Source organism: Carcharhinus amblyrhynchos, unplaced genomic scaffold (assembly GCF_965287045.1).
Source record: "Carcharhinus amblyrhynchos unplaced genomic scaffold, sCarAmb.v2.hapA chromosome_341, whole genome shotgun sequence".
In the NCBI taxonomy this organism is placed as follows: Eukaryota; Metazoa; Chordata; class Chondrichthyes; order Carcharhiniformes; family Carcharhinidae; genus Carcharhinus; species Carcharhinus amblyrhynchos.
This window is the reverse complement of record NW_027650081.1, coordinates 72,129-95,518: the sequence shown is the minus strand read 5'-3', so window position 1 is coordinate 95,518 and position 23,390 is coordinate 72,129. Positions and strand designations below refer to the sequence as shown.

At 47.5% G+C, this 23,390-nt stretch overlaps 1 protein-coding gene across 1 annotated transcript in view; it reads right to left on the bottom strand.

Moving 5' to 3' along the window:
• LOC145339202 (cytospin-B-like) overlaps positions 1–23,390 on the bottom strand; it is a 71,164-nt gene that overhangs the window by 8,273 nt on the left and 39,501 nt on the right. Inside the window, exons 4-6 of the mRNA XM_080183591.1 lie at positions 9,366–10,825; positions 5,165–5,372; positions 416–489 (exon numbers count right to left, since the gene is read on the bottom strand). Of these exons, the coding sequence (XP_080039717.1) occupies positions 416–489; positions 5,165–5,372; positions 9,366–10,825 (1,742 nt within the window). The remainder of the gene's footprint in view (positions 1–415; positions 490–5,164; positions 5,373–9,365; positions 10,826–23,390) is intronic.

Sequence of the window (23,390 nt, the reverse complement as noted above, 5' to 3'; positions counted from 1 at the left end):
CTGCCTGCAGCAGTTGTGGACTTGACAACTTTAAGGGCGTTCAAATGGTCAGTGGATAGGCATATGGGTAACATTGGAATAGTTTAGGTTAGAGGGTCATTAGATTGGTTCCACTGGTCAGCGCAACATCGAGGGCTGAAGGGCCTGTACTGCGCTGTAATGTTCTATGTCTATGACCTTGCATTAAATTGATCTTTCTCTACACCCTAGCTTTGACTGTAACACTACATTCTGCACTCTCTCATTTCCTTCTCTATGAATGGTATGCTTTGTATAGCATGCAAGAAACAATACTTTTCACTGTAAGTTAATACATGTGACAATAATAAATCAAGTCAAATCAAAATTAAATAAAGCAGGCTGGGACACTAGGTGAGGCTGAGATGCTGCTTTAACACAGAACAGTTTTACTGACCTTCATCTTTTTGTTGGACATCTTGAGCTGCTTCTCCAGTTCCAGTTTCCGCTGTTCTAAAGTCATCACTTTAGCTGAAGAGAGAGGAATTAATCAATGAATTGATCCATCTTTGTCCAACTGGGAGCTGGTGTGGAGCTGCCAGTACAATGCACAGTCTAAACACATTGCAAACTTTCCTATTTGAAGTGTCAATTTGAGTTTCTGACCTGGACGGAGAAGCATATGCAAATTCCTTTAATTTATGGACAATTGGAAGATAAGGAATTTCTTAGGGATTTATTGAACCAATAAATGAAATTTGAACAGTAAACCAAATATTGTATTTTGGAATCAGCATTGCAGGCATGGAAAAATAGCAATAAAATGAACATTGGAAAATAGAGAAGGAAATGGCAGTGACAGCCTGTTTGTCACATTCAATGTCAGGACAGTATGGAGAAGAAATAGTAGCAATGGAATATTGGGATATAGCCTGACCTGTAGCTTCAAATAGCAGAAACAATGAAATGAGCAAACTTTACTTCTGCAAAGAGCGGCAAGGTCAATTACAAACTACAATGCAGCTTGCAGGTGCAGCAGGTGGTCAGGAAGGCGAATGGGATGCTGGCCTTCATAGCGAGGGGGATTGAATATAAAAGTAGGGAGGTCTTGCTGCAGCTGTATAGGGCATTGGTGAGGCCGCAGCTGGAGTACTGTGTGCAGTTTTGGGCGCCGCACCTGCGCAAGGATATTTTGGCCTTGGAGGGAGTGCAGAGGAGGTTTACTAGGCTGATACCGGAGTTGAGGGGATTGAGCTATGAGGAGAGGCTGAATAAACTAGGCTTGTACTCGTTAGAGTTTAGAAGAATGAGGGGAGATCTCATTGAGACGTATAAGATGATGAATGGGATGGATAGGATAGAGGTGGAGAGACTCTTCCCGCTCAAAAAAGACAGTAGGACTAGGGGGCACAGCCTCAAGATAAAGGGGAGGCGGTTTAGAACGGAGTTGAGGAGGAACTTCTTCACTCAAAGGGTGGTGAATCTCTGGAATTCTCTGTCCGTTGAAGTGGTGGAGGCTGCCTCGCTAAATATTTTTAAGAAGCGGGTTGATGGGTTCTTGATAAGAGAGGGGATTAAGGGTTATGGGGAGAGGGCGGGAAAGTGGAACTGAGCCACAACAGATCAGCCATGATCTTATTGAATGGCGGGGCAGGCTCGAAGGGCTAGATGGCCTACTCCTGCTCCTATTTCTTATGTTCTTATGTTCTTATGTTACAATGCGATAATCTTTAAGGAAAAGTTAGAAAAGTACAGTTTGGGGCAGAGAGAAGGTGAAGCAAGAATATTACTCAGAAGGGCACTATAACAAGAAAATAACATTTTAAATTAACAAAGGCTAAATTTAAATCAGATCTTAGATGGAAATTATTTTCTCAAAGACTGATAAATGTTTGGTATGGTGCGATAGTAGAAACAACAGTCCCAGAAGGAAAAGAACATTTGCACTAGGATTCTTATTTCCCCATTTCACTGTTTTTCCCTCCTAGAATGTGGGAAATTCATGATGGTGCAGGAGATCCAATACAGTAACTGGGATTTTTTTTATTCTTCGACAGGATGTGGGCATCACTGGCTAACACAGTAAGAAGTCTCACCGACACCAGGTTAAAGTCCAACAGGTTTATTTGGTAGCACAAGCCATTAGCTGGCTAAGCCAGCTTTTATTGCCCTCTCCAGCTGCCTTTGAGAATGCAGTGGTGAGCTGGCAATATATTAAAAGTCAGGAGGGTGAGTGGCTTAGAGGGAAACTTCCAGGTGGTGGTGCTCTCATGATCTGCTGTGCTTGTCTTTCTAGAAGATAGAGGTTACGGGTGTGGAAGGGACTGTTGAATGAGCCTTCGAAAGTTGTGGCAGTGTATCTTCCAGAGGTACACACGGCTGCCACTGTGGAGGGATTGAATGTTTGTGGATGGGGTGCCAATCAAATGGGCTACTTTGTCCTGGATGATGTCGAGCTTTTTGAGTATTGTTGGAGCTGCACCCATCCAGGCAAGTGGAGAGTGTTCCATCACACTCCTGACTATGGGCTTGTTGGGCCGAAGGGCCTGTTTCCCGTGCTGGGTTGTTCTTTGTTCTTTGACAATCATCAAGGGGTGATTATTTTCCAAACGTCACTGGATTCCGGGGAAGTGCCGGAAGATTGGAAAACGGCTAATGTTACGCCGTTGTTTAAGAAGGGTGGCAGGCAAAAGGTGGGGAATTATAGGCCGGTTAGTTTAACGTCTGTTGTGGGAAAAATGTTAGAATCCGTCATCAAGGAGGAAATAGCCAGGCATCTTGAGGGGAATTGCTTGATAGAGCAGACGCAGCACAGTTTCGTTAAGGGGAAGTCGTGTCTGACGAATTTATTGGAGTTCTATGAGGATGTGTCTAGAGTGGTGGATAGAGGAGAGCCGGTGGATGTGGTGATTCTTGATTTTCAGAAGGCGTTTGACAAGGTGCCTCACAAGAGGTTATTGCAGAAGGTCAGGGGGCATGGAGTTGGGGGCAGGGTGTTAGCGTGGATAGAGGAATGGCTGTCAAGTAGGAGGCAGAGAGTGGGGGTCAATGGGTGCTATTCAGATTGGCAGTTAGTGACTAGTGGAGTGCCTCAGGGGTCGGTGCTGGGGCCTCAGCTATTTACCATTTATATAGATGATCTGGAGGAGGGAACCGAGTGTATGGTGTCGAAATTTGCTGATGACACCAAGATTGGTGGAACGGCAAATTGTGCGGAGGGTGTGGAGAGTCTGCAGAAGGATCTAGATAGGCTGGGCGAATGGGCCAGGAACTGGCAAATGGAATTTAATGTTGGCAAATGTGAGGTGGTCCACTTTGGTAGGAATAATGGTAGGAAGGACTATTACTTACGTGGCGAAAAACTGCAGCATGTGACGGTGCAGAGGGACCTTGGGGTCCTTGTGCATGAGTCGCAAAAACCCAGCCTGCAGGTGCAGCAGGTGGTCAGGAAGGCGAATGGGATGCTGGCCTTCATAGCGAGGGGGATTGAATATAAAAGTAGGGAGGTCTTGCTGCAGCTGTATAGGGCATTGGTGAGGCCGCAGCTGGAGTACTGTGTGCAGTTTTGGTTGCTGCACTTGCACAAGGATATTTTGGCCTTGGAGGGAGTGCAGAGGAGGTTTACTAGGCTGATACCGGAGTTGAGAGGGTTGAACTATGAGGAGAGGCTGAATAAACTAGGCTTGTACTCGTTAGAGTTTAGAAGAATGAGGGGAGATCTCATTGAGACGTATAAGATGTTGAATGGGATGGATAGGATAGAGGTGGAGAGACTCTTCCCGCTCAGAAAGGACAGTAGGACTAGAGGGCACAGCCTCAAGATAAAGGGGGGGGGCGGTTTAGAACGGAGTTGAGGAGGAACTTCTTCACTCAAAGGGTGGTGAATCTCTGGAATTCTCTGCCCGTTGAAGTGGTGGAGGCTGCCTCGCTAAATATTTTTAAGACGCGGGTTGATGGGTTTTTGATAAGAGAGGGGATTAAGGGTTATGGGGAGAAAGCGGGAAAGTGGAACTGAGCCACGACAGATCAGCCATAATCTTATTGAATGGCGGGGCAGGCTCGAAGGGCTAGATGGCCTACTCCTGCTCCTATTTCTTATGTTCTTATGGGGTCAGAAGGTGAGTTACTCACAGGATTCCCAGCCTCTGACCTGCTCGAGGTCACAGTATTGATTTTGCTCGTCCAGTTAAGCTTTTTGAAAGTTTAAAGTTTATTTTTAAGTCACATGTAGGCTTACATTAACACTGCAATGAAGTTACTGTGAAAATCTCATAGTCGCCACACTCCAGTGCCTGTTCAGGACTACTGAGGGAGAATTTAGCATGGCCAATGCATCGAACCAGCGTGTCTTTCGGACTGTGGGAGGGAAGCGGAGCCCCCAGAGGAAACCCACACAGGGAAAATGTGCAGACTCCACACAGACAATGATCCAAGTTGGGAATCAAACCCAGGTCTCCAGCCCTGTGAGTCAACAGTGCTAACCACGGTGCCAGCATTCCATGCTTTGTACAAATCGCTATAAACATTCCATAGGGCTGGCAAATGAGTGTTTGGAGCATTGGGGGCTGGTGGCGGGGGTGGGGGGGCGGGGGGGGCAGCTGTGGAGGTGAGATGGGCTGAGAGATGCAGGGGTGAGGTGGGGGTTTTGGGTGGGGTGTAAGGAGGGTGTGTGGGGGGGGTGAGGTGGGGGTTTTGGGTGGGGTGTAAGGAGGGTGTGTGGGGGGGTGAGGTGGGGGTTTTGGGTGGGGTGTAAGGAGGGTGTGGGGGGGGTGAGGTGGGGGTTTTGGGTGGGGTGTAAGGAGGGTGTGTGGGGGGGGGTGAGGTGGGGGTTTTGGGTGGGGTGTAAGGGAGGGTGTGTGGGGGGGGGTGAGGTGGGGGTTTTGGGTGGGGTGTAAGGAGGGTGTGTGGGGGGGGTGAGGTGGGGGTTTTGGGTGGGGTGTAAGGAGGGTGTGTGGGGGGGGGTGAGGTGGGGGTTTTGGGTGGGGTGTAAGGGAGGGTGTGTGGGGGGGGTGAGGTGGGGGTTTTGGGTGGGGTGTAAGGGAGGTGAGAGACAGGTGTGTGAGGTAGGGGTTGGTGCAGAATGTGAATTTCAGGGTGCTGGTGGGCTGGGTGGGGGGGGTTCACACAGAGCTATGTTGTTGTTGGGGATGCAGTTGAAGGTCCCTCTTGCCTCCACTCTGACCCCGGTGATGAACTCGGGGCTTACCCTCCAGCTCCAGGATGGTCCTGTTGTTGTGCAGTGTGACCACTCGATGCTGCTCCACCTGGTCCTGCAGCTCAAAGATGGTGTCCTTCATCTGCATGATCTCTGATTCGTTGTCCCTTGTCTCTTGCTGTAATGTGTGTGCCAATAGCACCGGCTCCTCAGGCTGTGTCTCACTATCACTCTCAGACACCTGCAGCCCATGTTGAATCTGGAATCAGAGCTGTCCTCAGTCAGGTCACTGCACCATCTCAGACTAAACTACCCCGATTGTAATCCAATGGTTTATTCTAAACCGAGTGAAAACACTGCTCACAGATGGTCAAAGATGACATTTTTTATAAAGACACATTCAGTTTCACAAGTGTTTTAATCTGCGGCTCTGACACAAGGGTACTTTCCAAAAGGTTGTAAATTCAATAGATATGGAAGTAGCAGGCCAGCTCATTGAAAGCTGAAAATCTACATTGGTTGCAGATTAGAACCTTGACTGTCAGATTGTGTGACATTGCGATTTTCTGTGACATTTTTTAACATTAAAATATATATTTCAAATGCCAGAAAGTGTTGTCAGAGGTAGGGAACTGTCCCCAACAGTAAGCACCTTCAGGAACCGTATCCCAGTGAGAGTCAGCACCTTCAGGAACTGTATCCCAGTGAGAGTCAGCACCTTCAGGAACTGTATCCCAGTGAGAGTCAGCACCTTCAGGAACTGTATCCCAGTGAGAGTCAGCGCCTTCAGGAACTGTATCCCAGTGAGAGTCAGCACCTTCAGGAACTGTATCCCAGTGAGAGTCAGCACCTTCAGGAACTGTATCCCAGTGAGAGTCAGCACCTTCAGGAACTGTATCCCAGTGAGAGTCAGCACCTTCAGGAACTGTATCCCAGTGAGAGTCAGCACCTTCAGGAACTGTATCCCAGTGAGAGTCAGCACCTTCAGGAACTGTATCCCAGTGAGAGTCAGCACCTTCAGGAACTGTATCCCAGTGAGAGTCAGCACCTTCAGGAACTGTATCCTAGTGAGAGTCAGCACCTTCAGGAACTGTATCCCAGTGAGAGTCAGCGCCTTCAGGAACTGTATCCCAGTGAGAGTCAGCACCTTCAGGAACTGTATCCCAGTGAGAGTCAGCACCTTCAGGAACTGTATCCCAGTGAGAGTCAGCACCTTCAGGAACTGTATCCCAGTGAGAGTCAGCACCTTCAGGAACTGTATCCCAGTGAGAGTCAGCACTTGCAAGCCAATAGTTCAAAAAACATTTGGAAAATAAATTGAGAATTTTAATTTACGCTGTGTCTCAACTGTTCTATAGAAACATGTTTCCAAAAGCTTTTTTGGATCCTTGCAATTTTAGCATGACTAATCAACCTAACCCACACATCTTTGGACTGTGGGAGGAAACTGGAGCACCTGGAGAAAACCCACGCAGACATGGGGAGAATGTGCAAACTCCACACAGACAGTGACCCAAGCCAGGAATCAAACCCAGGCATGGTTAGTAAGTTTGTAGATGATACTAAATTAGGAGGTATCATTGATAGCAAAGGACAAAGAACAAACAAAATTACAGCACAGGAACAGGCCCTTCGGCCTTCCAAGCCTGCACCGACCATGCTGCTTGATCTAACTAAAACCCCCTCCCATTCCGGGGACCATATCCCTCTATTCCCATCCTATTCATGTATTTGTCAAGACATCCCTTAAAAGTCACTATTGTACCTGCTTCCACTACCTCCCCCGATGAGTTTCAGGCACCCACAGCTCTCTGTGTAAAGAATCTGCCTCATATATCTCTTTTAAACCTTGCCCCTTGCACTTTAAACCTGTGCCCCCAGTAACTGACTCTTCCATCCTGGGAAAAAGCTTCTGACTATCCACTCTGTCCATGCCTCTCATAATCTTGTAGATTTTTATCAGGTCTCCCCTCAGCCTCCTTCGTTCCAGTGAGAACAAACCGAGTTTCTCCAACTCTCCTCATAGCTAATGCCCTCCATACCAGGCAACACCCTGGTAAATCTTTTCTGTACCCTCTCCAAAGCCTTCACGTCCTTCTGGTAGTGTGGGTGACCAGAATTGAACACGATATTCCAAGTGCAGCCTAATTAAGGTTCCATAAAGCTATAGCATGACTTGCCAATTTTTAAACTGAATACCCCGGCTGATGAAGGCAAGCATGCCGTATGCCTTCTTGACTACCTTCTCCACCTGCGTTGCCATTTTCAATGACCTGTGTACCTATACACCCAATCCCTTTGCCTATCAATCCTTTCAAGGGTTCTGCCATTTACTGTATATTTCCTATCTGTATTAGACCTTCCAAAATGCATTACGTCACATTTGTCCAGATTAAACTCCATCTGCCATCTCTCCGCCCAAGTCTCCAACTGATCTATACCCTGCTGTATCCTCTGATGGTCCTCATCGCTATCCGCAAATCCACCAACCTTTGTGTCATCCACAAACTTACTAATCAATCCGGTTCCATTTTCTGCCAAATCATTTACATTTATTACAAACAGCAAAAGTCCAGCACTGATCCCTGAGGAACGCCACTTGTCGCAGCCCTCCATTCAGAAACACACCCTTCCACTGCTACCCTCTTCTTCGACCGAGCAGTTTTGTATCCACCTTGCCAGTTCACCTCTGATCCCACGCGACTTCACCTTCTGTACCAGTCTGCCATGAGGGACCTTGTCAAAGGCCTTACTGAAGTCCATGTGGACAACATCCACTGCACTACCCTCTTCAATCATCTTCGTCACTTCCTCGAAAAACTCGACCAAGTTAGTGAGACACAACCTCCCCTTCACAAAACCATGTAGCCTCTCACTAATATGTCCACTTATTTCCAAGTGGGAATAAATCCTGTCTTGAAGAATCCTCTCCAATAATTTCTCTACCACTGATGTAAGACTCACTGGCTTGTAATTACCTGGATTATTCTTGCTACCCTTCTTAAACAAAGGAACAACATTGGTTATTCTCCAATCCTCTGGGACCTCCCCTGTAGCCAGTGAGGATACAAAGATTTGTCTCAAGGCCCCAGCAATTTCCTCCCTTGCTTCGCTCAGTAATCTTGGGTATATCCTAACAGGCCCTGGGACTTGTCTACCTTAATGTTTCTCAAGAACCCCAATACCTCCTCCTTTTTTGATCTCAACATGACTCAAACTATCTACACATCCTTTCCCAGACTCATCATCCAGCAAGTCCTTCTCTTTGATGAATACTGATGCAAAGTATTCATTTAATACCTCACCCATTTCCTCTGGCTCCATGCATAGCTTCCCTCCCTTGTCCTTCCCTCTCCCTGCCTACCTTCTTGCTCTTTATATATGTGTAAAAATCCTTGATATTTTCCTTAATCCTGCTGGCCAATGCTTTCTCATGACTCCTTTTAGCCCTCCTTATTCTTTGCTTAAGTTTCTTTCTATTTTCCTTGTATTCCACACTTGCTTCATGTGTTCTCAACTTCCTAGCTTTGACAAAAGAAGGTTGTCAAAAATTACAGAAGGATCTTGATCAGTTAGGGAAGTGGGCCAAGGATTGGCAAATGGATTTCAATACAGATCAATGTGAAGTGTTGCATTTTGGAAAGTCAAACCAGGTTTAGACAGTGAATGGTAGGACTCTGGGGAGCGTTGAGGAGCCGAACAACCTAGGACTACAAATGCATAGTTAATTGAAAACAGCGTCACAGGTAGACAGGGTGGTGAAGAAGGTGTTTAGCGCACTGGCCTTCAACAGTCAGGGCATTGAGTGTAGGAGTTGGGACATTATGTTAAAGTTGTACAAGTCGTTGGTGAGGCTGCACTTGGAAAACTGCGTACAGTTTTGGTCACCCTGTTATAGGAAAGACATTGATAAACTGTAGAGAAGATTTATGAGGCTGTTGCCAGGACTTGTGGGCCTGAGTTATAGGGAGAGGTTGGTCAGGCTAAGACTTTATTCCTTGCAGCGTAGGAGAATAAGGATTGACCTTATCAAGTATAAAATCAGGAGGGGCTTCGGTAGGATGAAAACACTCAGGGAGGGATTTTCCAGCAGCGCTCACTCCAAAATCGGAAAGTCCTGTCTGAGGTCAACAGACCTTTGCATGGTTCCCCACCATGTTATCTCCATGCTCCCCCTCCCCCCTCCCAAACCCCAGAGTCTCCAGGAATCTGCCCACTCTCACAGCAAAATACTCCAGCCCAGTGTGCTCACCTTGACGAGGAGGCTGTGCAGCCGAGTGATTTCATTGGTTGCCTGCAGGGATGTCTCTCTCAGGGCTGAGCACTCCATTTCCAATTGCTCCTTCTTAGATTGTGTTACCCGGAGAAGCTCCTGGAGCTCACAGCTTTCCCTGGTACACTTCCCCTGGTTCAGCTTCTCCTGTTCCAGCTTGTTCCCCCACTCACTGTCGGCCAGTGTCTCTGTGTTTGAAGCTTTCCGCTCTCGTTCTGCCTCCAGCAGCCTCTGCAGATTGCTGACCTCCTCTCTCAGACTTTGCACGAGGACAGCAGTTCCTGTCTGCTGCTCCTCCTCTGGATCCCAGCAATGACTGTCTGCCTGCTGCAGCTTGAGTCGCTTCTCCTGATTAGGCTCTGTACTGTCCCCCAGCTCCAAGCCCTTCTTCACACTCTGACCATCCTGTAGGACTGACACCAGCTGCTCCTTCTCTCTGAGCAGTTGCTGCAGCCTCTCCAGTTGCTGCTGGAAGGAGCTCTCCAGGATATTTTTTTCATCTGCCAGTTTTTCGTTCTCAGCTGTCAGCTCCTGAACCACTTGTTGCTGGTCGGACAGTTCCTGCAGTGTTGCCTGCAGTTCCTCGGCGGTGGAATGCTGCTTCTCCTCCATCTGCTGAATCTTCTCAGCCAGTGAGGCTGCTGACACTAAGCTGGTGTTCTTCATGACTCCCTCTCTGGACGTGTCCGAGGAGTTAGTGTTGGCTTTGAAACCATTCCTGCTAATGGAGAAGGGGTTAAAAACTCTGTCACAGTGCACTGAATCTGGAGAGGGGGTCACACTGCTCATGCCTGCAGTGGAGCTGGCAGATTGCACCCCGTTGATAGCCAGGGAGGCCATGTCGAGTGCTCCCCCAGCTGGATTCCTGCAGCTATCCAATGAGGATGGAGTACGGAGGCTGCTGCTAGGGTCACTATTGAGGGAAACCTCCAGACTCAGGGAGTTGGCATCAGTCACAGACTCTGCCCCTTCCCTGAGCTGCTGGAAGGTGTGGAGCTGTTCCTGCAGGATCCCATTCTCAACCCGCAACTCCTCCAGCTCCACCTGGAAACTCCGGTTCTTCTCCTCCAGCTTCTTCAGCTGGGACTCGGTGTTGACAGGAGAGACCAGGGACTCTTCAGGATTGTTTTTCTTGTGCTTATCCTGTTGACGTTTAAGTTCACTCCTTAATTTACTGATTTCTAACTCCTTGGCTTTGGCTTCTGTCAGTAGTTCTTTAATCTGAGCCTCCAGTCTGGCTCTGTCAGTGCCTTCACACTCTGCTCTGGATTTTGATGTTGTCTGAACCTGTCGTGCGGGGGTTACAGTGTCGACTGGACCAGTTGGTTTCTTATTGGACAGAGTGCGAGAACGCTCGCGGGAAAGCAGCTTATCTTTTCCAAGTGTTGTTGAGTCTCTTGGTGTTGGAATAGAGGAGCGTCGAGTTGAGGAGTTCAGCCCTGCAAGAGAAATGAACATTGGTAATTTCTCAGCATTGGCCCTCATGTGTGAGTTACTGGCAGACAGTACCACCCCACCAATGCCCCCAGTCCCCTCTAAACCCCCTCACCCCACTACACCCAGTAACAGCCAGGACGCTGTGATTGGAATATTGTCAGGGCTGTTTTATAGAGACGGGAGGCTGAAGGTGACTGGGGTGGATGGTGTGCTGTGGACCCTGTCCTAACACATTCCTGACTCTCCACAGGAACTGCTGCCTTGTGAAGAGCTTCATATCTCACATTCTGTTTTACAAAGTAATTGCAGCAGAGGAACAAACCATTAGGCCCAACTGTTTTGTGTCAGTGCTTATGCTGCACATAAGCGTCCTCTCAGCCTAATCCCAGATCCTTCCATTCCTTTCTCCCTCTTGAGTTTATTCAGCTTCCCCTTAAATATATTTATAATATTCACCTCAACCACTCCCTGTGCAGCAAGTTCTACATTCTCACCACTCCTTGGGGAAAGAGGTTTCTCCTGGGGTGCTGATAGGATTTATTAGTGACTATCTTTAATTGATGACCCCCTCATTCTGGTCGCTCCCACAAGTGGAAATATCTCTTTATTTCCTTTCTGTAAGATTGGATGGATGGGGGTAGCTGTTCCCCTTAGTTGAAGTGTCAGTTATGACTGGGACACAAGTTAAAAGTGAGAGTTGGGAGGTTTAGGGGGGATTTGAGGGATTGTGCTGCCTGGGAGGGTGGTGGAGGTGGGATGCCTCATATCCTTTAAAAAGTACATAACATTCAAGGCTCTGGACCAAGTGCTGGTGGGCAGGTTAGGGTCTTTCATGCAATGGTGCAGACTTGATGGGCCAAAGGGCCTCTTCTGTACTGCAGTATTCTGTGATTCCTTCTTTTTATTAGGTAATAATCTTCATGTTGGGTTTTCCAGAGAAAGGCTCCCCAGCCTGTTCAATCTTCCCTGATGGTAGAATAAAGAGATTGTGTGAATTGTTCTAGTAAATCTGTGTCATACCATCTCTGAGATCTCATACAGCAAGTATGAGGTGTCTGAACATCTCAGAGGGAAAAACTCCACCATGCCCTGACAGTGGCCTTTGCACTTCAGCTTTATAGGACACTGTCACTAAACATTTGTTAATACCCATTAACACAAAAACATCTGATAATGTAACATTCTTTGAGTGACTTGTCTGTGTCCTTCTGTCCCTGACAGGAGGCGGTTTGTAAACTGTAGTTTCTAATAGGTGTTGGATAGTACATGTGACTGTGACACAGAAAGCAGATAGAGCACAATGAGCTTCCTCTGCAGAGACTCAGCTGTGCCTGAATTCTTCCCCCATACCAACTCACACCCCCACCTCTGCCAGTCCTACCCTGCACGCTGATCTCACACTGACAATCACCCTGGGATAAACAATGGCAGCAGTGTCAGCTGAGAGAAAGAAACAACACCACTGCTGTGTGAAACACTCCAGCCCACATTTGTTCCCACACTCTGCGCTGTAGCTATGAGGAGAGATTGGATAGGTTGGAGTTATTTTCTTTGGAAGGCTGAGGGGTAATTTGATAAAGATGTACAAAATTATGGTGGACAGAGACAGAGCGGACAAGATAAAATTGTTTCCCTTGGTGGGGAATTCTAGAACAGGGGATCTAGATTCAGGATAAATGGCAGTAGGGCTAGAGGGGACATGAGGAAAACTTTTTTACGCAGAGGAATTCACTTTCTGAGTTGGTGGTGGAGGCAGAGTCCATAAGCTCTTTTAAAAATACCTGGAGCTGCACCTTAAGTGCTGCAAGCTCCAGGGCTATAGACCAGATGCAGGAAGGTGGAGTTAGAAATGACACCTAGGTGTCTTTGAGCTGGCATGGATAAGATGGCCAATTTACTGTAACTTTTCTATGGTTCTAAGGCACATAGCTGCTTATTTTTATTTATTAACAGGACGCGAGCATTTTTAGCAAGTGTAGTATTTAACACCCATCCCTAACTGCCCTTGGTAAAGTGCAAGTGAACATCTCCTAGGCATTTCTGAGGACAGGTAAGAGGCAGCTACATTGCTGTGAGTCTGGAGTCACCTACAGATCAGGTAAGGATGGTAGGTTTCCTTCCCTAAAGGAGGTGAGTGAACCAGATGGGTTTTTACAACTACTGATGTTATTCTAATGATCATCATTGCTGACACAACCTTTTTAATGCCAGGTTTATTAAATTACATTCCCCAGTGCTTCAGTGGGATTTAAACTCTTATCTCTTAGTCTTAGCTCAGCCCTCTGTGTAGTATAAGGGTCTGGTATGTACAGGGTTAATGTGAGACCATGGACAGAACCACCCACACACGTGCAAAAAGGAACATAGCTCAGACCTAGGGTTAGTGCGGTGTTGGTTGGAGTTTGGTTAAGATGAAGATAACTCCTTACTGTATATTTGTGTATAGTCACAAGTAGCTAATAAAGACTAACTATTAACATACAGAAGACTACAAAGACTTCTTTAATAGGCATGTTCTGTAACCAACACCAATACTGGAAACTGGAAATCAGAAGACCCTAAACCTCATAATGAATGCTGAAAACTAAGGGTAAGAAAACCTTCAACGGATTGTGAACTGAAAGATGCTCCCTGCTGAAGCTACAAACACTGAAAAAAATTCACCAGGTAAACTTCCAGAGGCTGGAAGTTAAAGGCAGAAGTTTTACTACAGCAGAAGACTCCACAGAACCTCCCTTGAAAGTCCAGCTTCGGCATGCAGAGTGAGCAAGGGTGAGCTAAATATTTTAACTACCAGGCTGTGGCCAGTCCTGAGATTGCCTTTCCACGAATTTAATCACAAGAGTTGTTTAAAACGACACCCATTGCTAATCCCAATTCAGACCCTTCACACACATGGCCCCCAGGTTGAACAGAAGGAAAAAACAATAAATAATTAACTTGCTGAACTCTCGGTAACATTGCGACTGCCCAAATCCTTAAACAGTAAGTCTGTGGTTAATTTAAGTATCTCACCACTCACAATGCTACACTGCTGAATAGATCAAGTTAGGAGACAGGCCATTGCCAAATATTCCTCTTCCAGAATAACACCAACACCATTTGGTGAAGCTTCCCATTCCCATGGGAAATCCAATGTTCAAAATTGAACTGTGACAACATCTTAAAAATCTGCATTCCAGGGGTTGGTAACCTGCAATCTCCTCCCTAGCCTCCCAGAGAATCCTAGGGTAAATCCCATCCGGCCCAGGGGACTTATCTATTTTCATACTCAATAGATAAGTCCCCTGGGCCGGATGGGATTTACCCTAGGATTCTCTGGGAGGCTAGGGAGGAGATTGCAGAGCCTTTGGCTTTGATCTTCATGTTGTCATTGGCTACAGGTATAGTGCCGAAGACTGGAGGATAGCAAATGTTGTCCCCTTGTTCAAGAAGGGGAGTAGAGACCATCCTCGGAATTATAGACCAGTGAGCCTTATTTCTGTTGTGGGTAAAGTTTTGGAAAGAATTATAAGAGATAGGATTTATAATCATCTAGAGAGGAATAAATTGATTAGGGATAGTCAACATGGTTTTGTGAAGGGTAGGTCGTGCCTCACAAACCTTATCAAGTTTTTTGAAAAGGTGACCAAAGAGGTGGATAAGGGTAAGGCAGTTGACGTGGTGTATATGGATTTTAGCAAAGCGTTTGATAAGGTTCCCCATGGTAGGCTACTGCAGAAAATGCAGATGCATGGGATTGAGGGTGATTTAGCAGTTTGGATCAGGAATTGGCTAGCTGATAGAAGACAGAGGGTGGTGGTTGAAGGGAAATATTCAATCTGGAGTTCAGTTACTAGTGGTGTACCGCAGGGATCTGTTTTGGGGCCACTGCTGTTTGTCATTTTTATAAATGACCTAGATGAGGGTGTAGAAGGATGGGTTAGTAAATTTGCTGACGACACCAAAGTCGGAGGAGTTGTAGACAGTGAGGATGGATGTTACAGTTTGCAGAGGGACATAGATAAGCTGCAGAGCTGGGCTGAGAGGTGGCAAATGGAGTTTAATGCGGAAAAGTGTGAGGTGATTCACTTTGGTAAGAGTAACAGGAGTACAGAATATAGAGCTAATGGAAGGACTCTTAGTAGTGTGGATGAGCAGAGAGATCTCAGGGTACATGTGCATAGATCCCTGAAAGTTGGCACCCAGGCTGATAAGGTTGTTAAGAAGGCATACGGTGTGTTAGCTTTTATTGGTAGAGGGATTGAATTTCGGAGCGGTGAGGTCATGTTGCAACTGTACAAAACTCTGGTGCGGCCGCACTTGGAATATTGTGTACAGTTCTGGTCACTGTATTATAAGAAAGATGCGGGGGCATTGGAAAGGGTGCAGAGGAGGTTTACCAGGATGTTGCCTGGTATGGTGGGAAGGTCTTATGAGGAAAGGCTGAGGGACTTGAGGTTATTTTCATTAGAGAGAAGAAGGTTAAGAGGTGACCTAATTGAGGCATACAAGATGATCAAAGGATTGGATAGGGTGGACAGTGAGAGCCTTTTTCCTCGGATGGTGATGGCTAACACAAGGGGACATAGCTTTAAATTAAGGGGTGATAATTATAGGACGGATGTCAGAGGTAGGTTCTTTACTCAGAGGGTGGTAAGGGCGTGGAATGCCCTGCCTGCAGCAGTTGTGGACTCGCCAACTTTAAGGGAGCTCAAATGGTCAGTGGATAGGCATATGGATAACACTGGAATAGTTTAGGTTAGAGGGTCATTAGATTGGTTCCACTGGTCGGCGCAACATCGAGGGCCGAAGGGCCTGTACTGCGCTGGAATGTTCCTTGTTCTTTACGCAGAGGAGGGGCACGTATGGCCCACCTGAGCTCTGATTGCGGATCACCAGACATTTTGCTGACCACAGGGTTGCCACATTTTGTTGATTTCCATCCCTGGATTTTTTCTTATTGAAGTGGTTCACACGTAAAGCACAGAGAAGTGAAATGAGGTGTGTGCTGATGGTTCACAACATTGACTGCAAGAGCCGTGAGCTCCCTCTGCGTCTAAAGTGTAATTATTTGTTTAGTTTTTACCATTTGAAGTTGATGACAGTTCTATTGATATATGAATGGTTAAGCATTTTCTATACCTCATTATGAAATATTCAGCATGTATTAAATGTATTTAATCTAATTCATGGGGTCATGGTTAGTGAACAAGCCTGATTTCAATCTTGCGACCCACTGAGATGAAGGAGAGCTACTCATGTGGCCCACTCACTGGCCGAGATTCCCCGTCACTGGGGTAAGCTCTTAAAGTTGCACCCGCACCTTAAAAATCTTCAACAATGATCACAATTCCAAACTTTCTACTCCATTGGGACTCACCCAAGGCCTAAGCCAGTCACAAAATTGGCATCTATGGAGAGAAGGAATTCCAGGATACAGAAGTGCTTCAGTTTTACATATCATAGAATCATAAATCCTCACAGTACAGAAGGGGGCCATTTGGCCCATCGAGACAGTACGGACCACAATCTCACCCAAACGCTATTCCTGTAACCCTCATTTACCCCTGACATTAGGGTCAATTTAGCATGGCCAATCAACCTAACCCGCAAAAAATCAGGAGAGGAACAAATAAACACACTCCTTTACTCAACAGGGTTAATTGCAAGTGGCATCATTGCACAACAGAATATTAGTAAGTCATCCGCCAAATTTGAGGAGATTTTAAAATCCTGTGCCATTTGTTTCAACTTTAGAGCCAACAAAATATTGGAGAAAGCCAATTCTGACTGACTTGGAACGTGTCAATTCCGACTGACTTGGAACCTGTCAATTCCGACTGACTGAGGAACTGTCAATTCCGACTGAGTGAGGAACTGCCAATTCTGACTGAGTGAGGAACCTGTCAATTCCGACTGAGTGAGGAACTGTCAATTCTGACTGACTGAGGAACCTGTCAATTCTGACTGAGTGAGGAACTGTCAATTCTGACTGAGTGAGGAACTGTCAATTCTGACTGAGTGAGGAACCTGTCAATTCTGACTGAGTGAGGAACTGTCAATTCTGACTGAGTGAGGAACTGTCAATTCTGACTGAGTGAGGAACTGTCAATTCTGACTGAGTGAGGAACCTGTCAATTCTGACTGAGTGAGGAACTGTCAATTCTGACTGAGTGAGGAACTGTCAATTCCGACTGAGTGAGGAACCTGTCAATTCTGACTGAGTGAGGAACTGTCAATTCTGACTGAGTGAGGAACTGTCAATTCTGACTGAGTGAGGAACCTGTCAATTCTGACTGAGTGAGGAACTGTCAATTCTGACTGAGTGAGGAACTGTCAATTCTGACTGAGTGAGGAACTGTCAATTCCGACTGAGTGAGGAACCTGTCAATTCTGACTGAGTGAGGAACTGTCAATTCCGACTGAGTGAGGAACTGTCAATTCCGACTGAGTGAGGAACTGTCAATTCTGACTGAGTGAGGAACTGTCAATTCTGACTGAGTGAGGAACTGTCAATTCTGACTGAGTGAGGAACTGTCAATTCTGACTGACTGGGGAAGCTGTCAATTGCTTCATAAATGATCTCCACAGGCTGGAAGATGGGTGTGAATATAGGGATAAAGTCTGGGTTCATTTGAGACAGAACCATAGTGCGTGTTGCAGATGATTCACTCTCTGACCACCGACTAGCTAAAGATGATCTAACCTTAGACAAGGCAATCCAGATGGTCCAACTGAGCTACATGAGCAGCACACGACAATCCTATTGTCCAGCAGCTAACCCTGACTCCAGCCTATCAGGCCTCAAAGACACAGGACCAATCCAAATCAGGGAAAGCAATTCCTGAACTGCCCAGCAGAGTGACTTTATTAATGAAACACACCTACATGGCCACACCATCCAAACATCCACATCTGCAGACACTGGCTGATAAGGCAATTCTCCTTGTGGGTCATTCCAGTTCTCACCCTCTTGTCTATTTTTCAGCTTGTTTGTGAGCCCATCTGTAGCCGTGGGAACTTCACAGCAAGTTTCTCAGGGGAACTCTGCTGCGTTCAATGATTTTAACCCCTTCTGCAATCTGCCGGGACTGTTCCAGAATCTACGGAGTTTTAGAGGATAGCAATCAATCCATCCACTTCTTCCATACCCACCTCCTTTAGTACCCTGGGATGTCGATTATTGGTTGTGGGGATTTATCGCCTATTAATTTCTCCAGCACTATATTTCTACTAATTTCCTTCAATTCCTCCTTCTGGCTAGACCCTTGTTTCCCTCGTATTTCTGGGAAGTTATCTGTGTCTTCCTACATGCAGACAGAACTAAAACTGTTCTCATTCTCTATTCCCTCTTAATCAATGTCTCCTTTGCTGAATTCTGAACTATTCCCAATCCCCAGGCTTGCTACTTTTTTCAGCAAATTTATCTGACTCCTCTTTGGATAGAATACTTTCCTTAATTTCATTTTGTTAGCCATGGTTGGGCTGTTTTTCTTGTTATCTTTTTGCACCAGAAAGGAATGCATACATTTGTTCCTTAAATTTTAGCCATGCCTTTTAATGTACTTCCCCAATTTATTCTAGACGACGTGTGCCTTGTACCTCGGTAATTTCCTTTATTTCAATTTCAGATTGTGTTCAAGTCTCTGAAGTGGGAAGATTCATGGATGAAAGAGTAGAGTTGGGGTAGGAAGAGGGCACAAGGTTTTCCTTGCATCCTAGCCTCTGGAATTCATTGGATGTGGGCACTGCTGGCTGGGCCAAAATTTAATACCTATCCCTAATTTCCCTCCAACTAGGTCATTTCAAAGGTCTGTTAGACTTAACCAGATTGTCTGGAGTCACAGATAGGCCAGACTGGGTGAGAACAGGATGGGTTTTAACAACTATTGACAATAATAATCAGTAGATTTTTACTGAATTCTAAATTCACCATCTGCTATGGTGAGATTTGAAACCAGGTCCCCAGAGTATTACCCTGGCTGTCTGGATTACCAGTCCAGTGACAATACCACTACACCGCCACTTCCCCGCTCTCTGTAAACGAACTTTTACATTAGTAAGTGAGCTGCGATAGCTGTTTCCAATAGAAAAGACAGCTACAGGGTGCATGGCATTTTGCAGAACATTTCCCTGGTATTTATTCCAAACATTCACAGCAATGGAGACAATGGCGAGTCTCATTGAACAATAGCTGCTCTCACTCTCTCCATTACATCAGCCTGATCTGTAACAGCACCATGTCACAGGGTGTCAATTTACTCTGATACTGTCTGTGGGAGAGTAAGCCCCACTGGACACTTCCTCAAATACACATTGCTCCCTGCCCCTCACTGCACACTGGACACCCCACTGGTCCCTCCCCCAACTCCGGCTGGATTCCCCCCCCACCCCATTCCAGCCAGACTCTCCCCCCAACACTCCGGCCGGACTCTCTACCCCACCACACCCCCATTCCAGCCGGACTCTCCCCCCAACACTCCGGCCGGACTCTCTCCCCCACCACACCCCCATTCCAGCCGGACTCTCCCCTGCTCACTCCGGCCGGACTCTCTCCCCCACCACACCCCCATTCCAGCCGGACTCTCCCCCCAACACTCCGGCCAGACTCTCTCCCCCACCACACCCCCATTCCAGCCGGACTCTCCCCTGCTCACTCCGGCCGGACTCTCTCCCCCACACACCCCCATTCCAGCCGGACTCTCCCCCCCACACTCCGGCTGGACTCTCTCCCCCACCACACCCCCATTCCAGCCGGACTCTCCCCCCAACACTCCGGCCAGACTCTCTCCCCCACCACACCCCCATTCCAGCCGGACTCTCCCCCCCACACTCCGGCCGGACTCTCTCCCCCACCACACCCCCATTCCAGCCGGACTCTCCCCTGCTCACTCCGGCCGGACTCTCTACCCCACCACACCCCCATTCCAGCCGGACTCTCCCCTGCTCACTCCGGCCGGACTCTCTCCCCCACCACACCCCCATTCCAGCCGGACTCTCCCCCCAACACTCCGGCCGGACTCTCTCCCCCACCACACCCCCATTCCAGCCGGACTCTCCCCTGCTCACTCCGGCCGGACTCTCTCCCCCACCACACCCCCATTCCAGCCGGACTCTCCCCTGCTCACTCCGGCCGGACTCTCTACCCCACCACACCCCCATTCCAGCCGGACTCTCCCCTGCTCACTCCGGCCGGACTCTCTACCCCACCACACCCCCATTCCAGCCGGACTCTCCCCTGCTCACTCCGGCCGGACTCTCTACCCCACCACACCCCCATTCCAGCCGGACTCTCCCCCCAACACTCCGGCCGGACTCTCTCCCCCTCCCCCCCAGTTCCATCGGAAACCCTCCCCCCACTCCAGCCGAACTCCCCTACCCCCCTCACCCTCACTCCAGCCGGACTCTCCCCCCCAGCCCCCACTCTGGTCACACACACCCCCCCACCCCCTCCCCTCACTCTGACTGGACACACCTGCCCCACCCCAACTCCAGCCGGACACCCCCCCACCCCTCACCCCCACTCCAGCTGGGCTCTCTTCCCCTGCTCCAGCCAGACACCACCCGCCCTCTGGCTGGATATCCCTCATCCACACCCTCCCACTCTGGCTGGACTCTCCCCCCACCACACCCGCACTCCCGCCGGGACTCTCCTCCCACTCCGGCCCAGATTTCAAATGAACAGAATAACTCCTGGAGCTTTCGAGGTGCCAGCGTTCTTTTTGCTATTGCTGCTAAGAGGCACATACTGATTCATTCAGCTGGGTGTTTCAGCCAGAGCCAGAGATGCGTGGCATCAAATCAAAGCCAATCTCACCTAAATCCCTTGACACTGGGACAGTCACATTTGGACTGAGCCACAGGAGGGACAGGTTACTGACAGTCCTGGAGGCACAGACAACTGACAGCCACTGCTGATTCTTGGCAAATGCATTTCACCAGAGATCACTGATTATAGAGAGAAATTTAGCACTTCATAGAGATGGCGTTTCCACGGCGCAGAAAAACCAAATTGGCAATTTTCCATTCAATCCTTTCCCATAGAACCATAGAACAGTACAGAAACAGGCCTTTTGGCCCTTCTAGGCTGTGCCTTCTTTCCTAATTATTCCTGATCATTTTACCCAAACAACACTCAGTTACTCGCACTGTCTCACTGTTACTCTCACTGTGTCTCACTGTTACTCTCACTGTTATTCCCACTGTCTCACTGTTGCTCTCACTGTTACTCCCACTCAGTTTCACTGTTACTCTCACTGCTACTCTCAGTCTATCTCAATGTTACTCCCAATCTGTCTCACTGGTATTCCCACTGTTACTCTCACTCTGTCTCACTATTACTCTCACTCTGTCTCACTGTTACTCTCACTGTTACTTTCACTCTGTCTCACTGTTACTCTCGCTCTGCGTCACTGTTACTCTCACTCTGTCTCACTGTTACTCTCGCTGTTACTTTCACTCTGTCTCACTGTTACTCTCGCTCTGCGTCACTGTTACTCTCACTCTGTCTGACTGTTACTCTCGCTGTTACTTTCACTCTGTCTCACTGTTACTCTCACTCTGTCTCACTGTTACTCTCGCTGTTACTTTCACTCTGTCTCACTGTTACTCTCACTCTGTCTCACTTTTACTCTCACTCTGCCTCACTGTTACTCCCACTCTGTCTTACTGTTACTCTCATGCTGTCTCACTATTACTCTCACTGTTACTCTCACTCTGTCTCATAGAACATAGAACACTACAACACAAACAGGCCCTTCGGCCCACAAGTTGCGCCAATCACATCTATACCTACCAAGCCATAGAACTATCTGTAACTTCCAATGCCATTAGATCCTATATACTCATCCAGAAGTCTTTTAAAAGACCCCAGTGAGTTCACCTCTACCACCACTGACGGCAGCCGATTCCACTCACTCACCACCCTCTGAGTGAAAAACTTTCCCCTAACATCTCCTCTGTACTTGCTTCCCAGCACCTTAAACCTGTGTCCTCTCGTAGCAACCATTTCAGCCCTGGGAAATAGCCTCCGAGAATCCACTCTATCTATTCCTCTCAACATTTTATAAACCTCTATCAGGTCACCTCTCAACCTTTGTCTCTCCAGGGAGAAGAGACCTAGCTCCCTCAACCTATCTTCATAAGGCATGCCTCCCAATCCAGGCAACATCCTTGTAAATCTCCTCTGCACCCTCTCAATAGCTTCCACATCCTTCCTGTAGTGAGGCGACCAGAACTGTGCACAGTACTCCAAGTGGGGTCTGACAAGGGTCCTATAAAGTTGCAGCATTACCTCCCGACTCCTAAACTCAATCCCTCGATTAATGAAGGCCAGTACACCATACGCCTTCTCACTTTTACTCTCACTGTTACTCTCACTCTGTCTCTCTGTTACTCTCACTCTGGTTCACTGTTACTCTCAGTTACTCCCACTCTGTCTCACTGTTACTCCCACTCTGTCTCACTGTTACTCTCACTCTATCTCACTGTTACTCTCACTGTTACTCTCACTCTGTCTCACTGTTACTCCCACTCTGTCTCACTGTTACGCTCACTGCTACTCTCACTCTGTCTGCTGACTCTGTGTCCTGCCAGCTACAAATCCCATGGTAAAATTCAGCAATTTGTCTCCTTGTTACTCTCACTGTTACTCTCACTCTGTCTCACTGTTATTCTCACAGTGTCTCACTGTTATTCTCACTGTGTCTCACTGTTACTCTCACTCCCGCTCGTTGCTACTCCCACTTTGTCTCACTGTTACTCTCACTGTTACTCTTACTCTGTCTCACTGCTACTCTCACTCTTTCTCACTGTTACTCTCAGTTACTCTCATTCTGTCTCACTGTTATTGTCACTGTTACTCTCACTCTGTCTCACTATTACTCTCATTGTTACTCTCACTCTATCTCACTGTTACTCTCACCCTGTCTCACTGTTACTCTCACTCTGTCTCACTGTTGCTTTCACTGTTACTCTCACTGTTACACACACTCTCTCATTTTTACTTGCACTCCATCTCACACTCCTGGCATCAATACCACAAACAAAATCTCAGGCAAGAATCCCAAACCTTGTTCCTGATCCTCTGCCTTTCCAGGTTGATTTCCCATTTTCGCCAACTGCCCTGGGCAGCGTTTGTTAGTCTGGGAGATGTGATGTGTAGCTGTACGTTTGGAGGAGGAGCAGAGATATCCCAAACACATTCTACATTCAGACTGACCAAGGGCTAGAGGTGGGTCTGATGCTTTGAGTGACGTTTTTCAAACTGCCTGATTCCAAGTGAAAGGCCAATCCTAAACGACTCTCAATAACATTCAGCCCTTTCATTCCCAACACTTGATGCTAAACCCAGCTGAATCGTTCCTTTCTCAATTGTATTTTCATTCTTCTCGCCCTCTCTCAAAGGTTCGAATTGTTCCCTGTGATGAGTTGGACTGGGCCTTGTGCTGGAATGGGAATGTGTTTGAGGATTTCAGTGAACCTTACTGTTCACACTGTGTGTTACTGGACATAAATACAGCTGCCTGTAGAAAGGCTGCTGTCTATGTCTTGGGTATGATGTGGGGATGCCGGCGTTGGACTGGG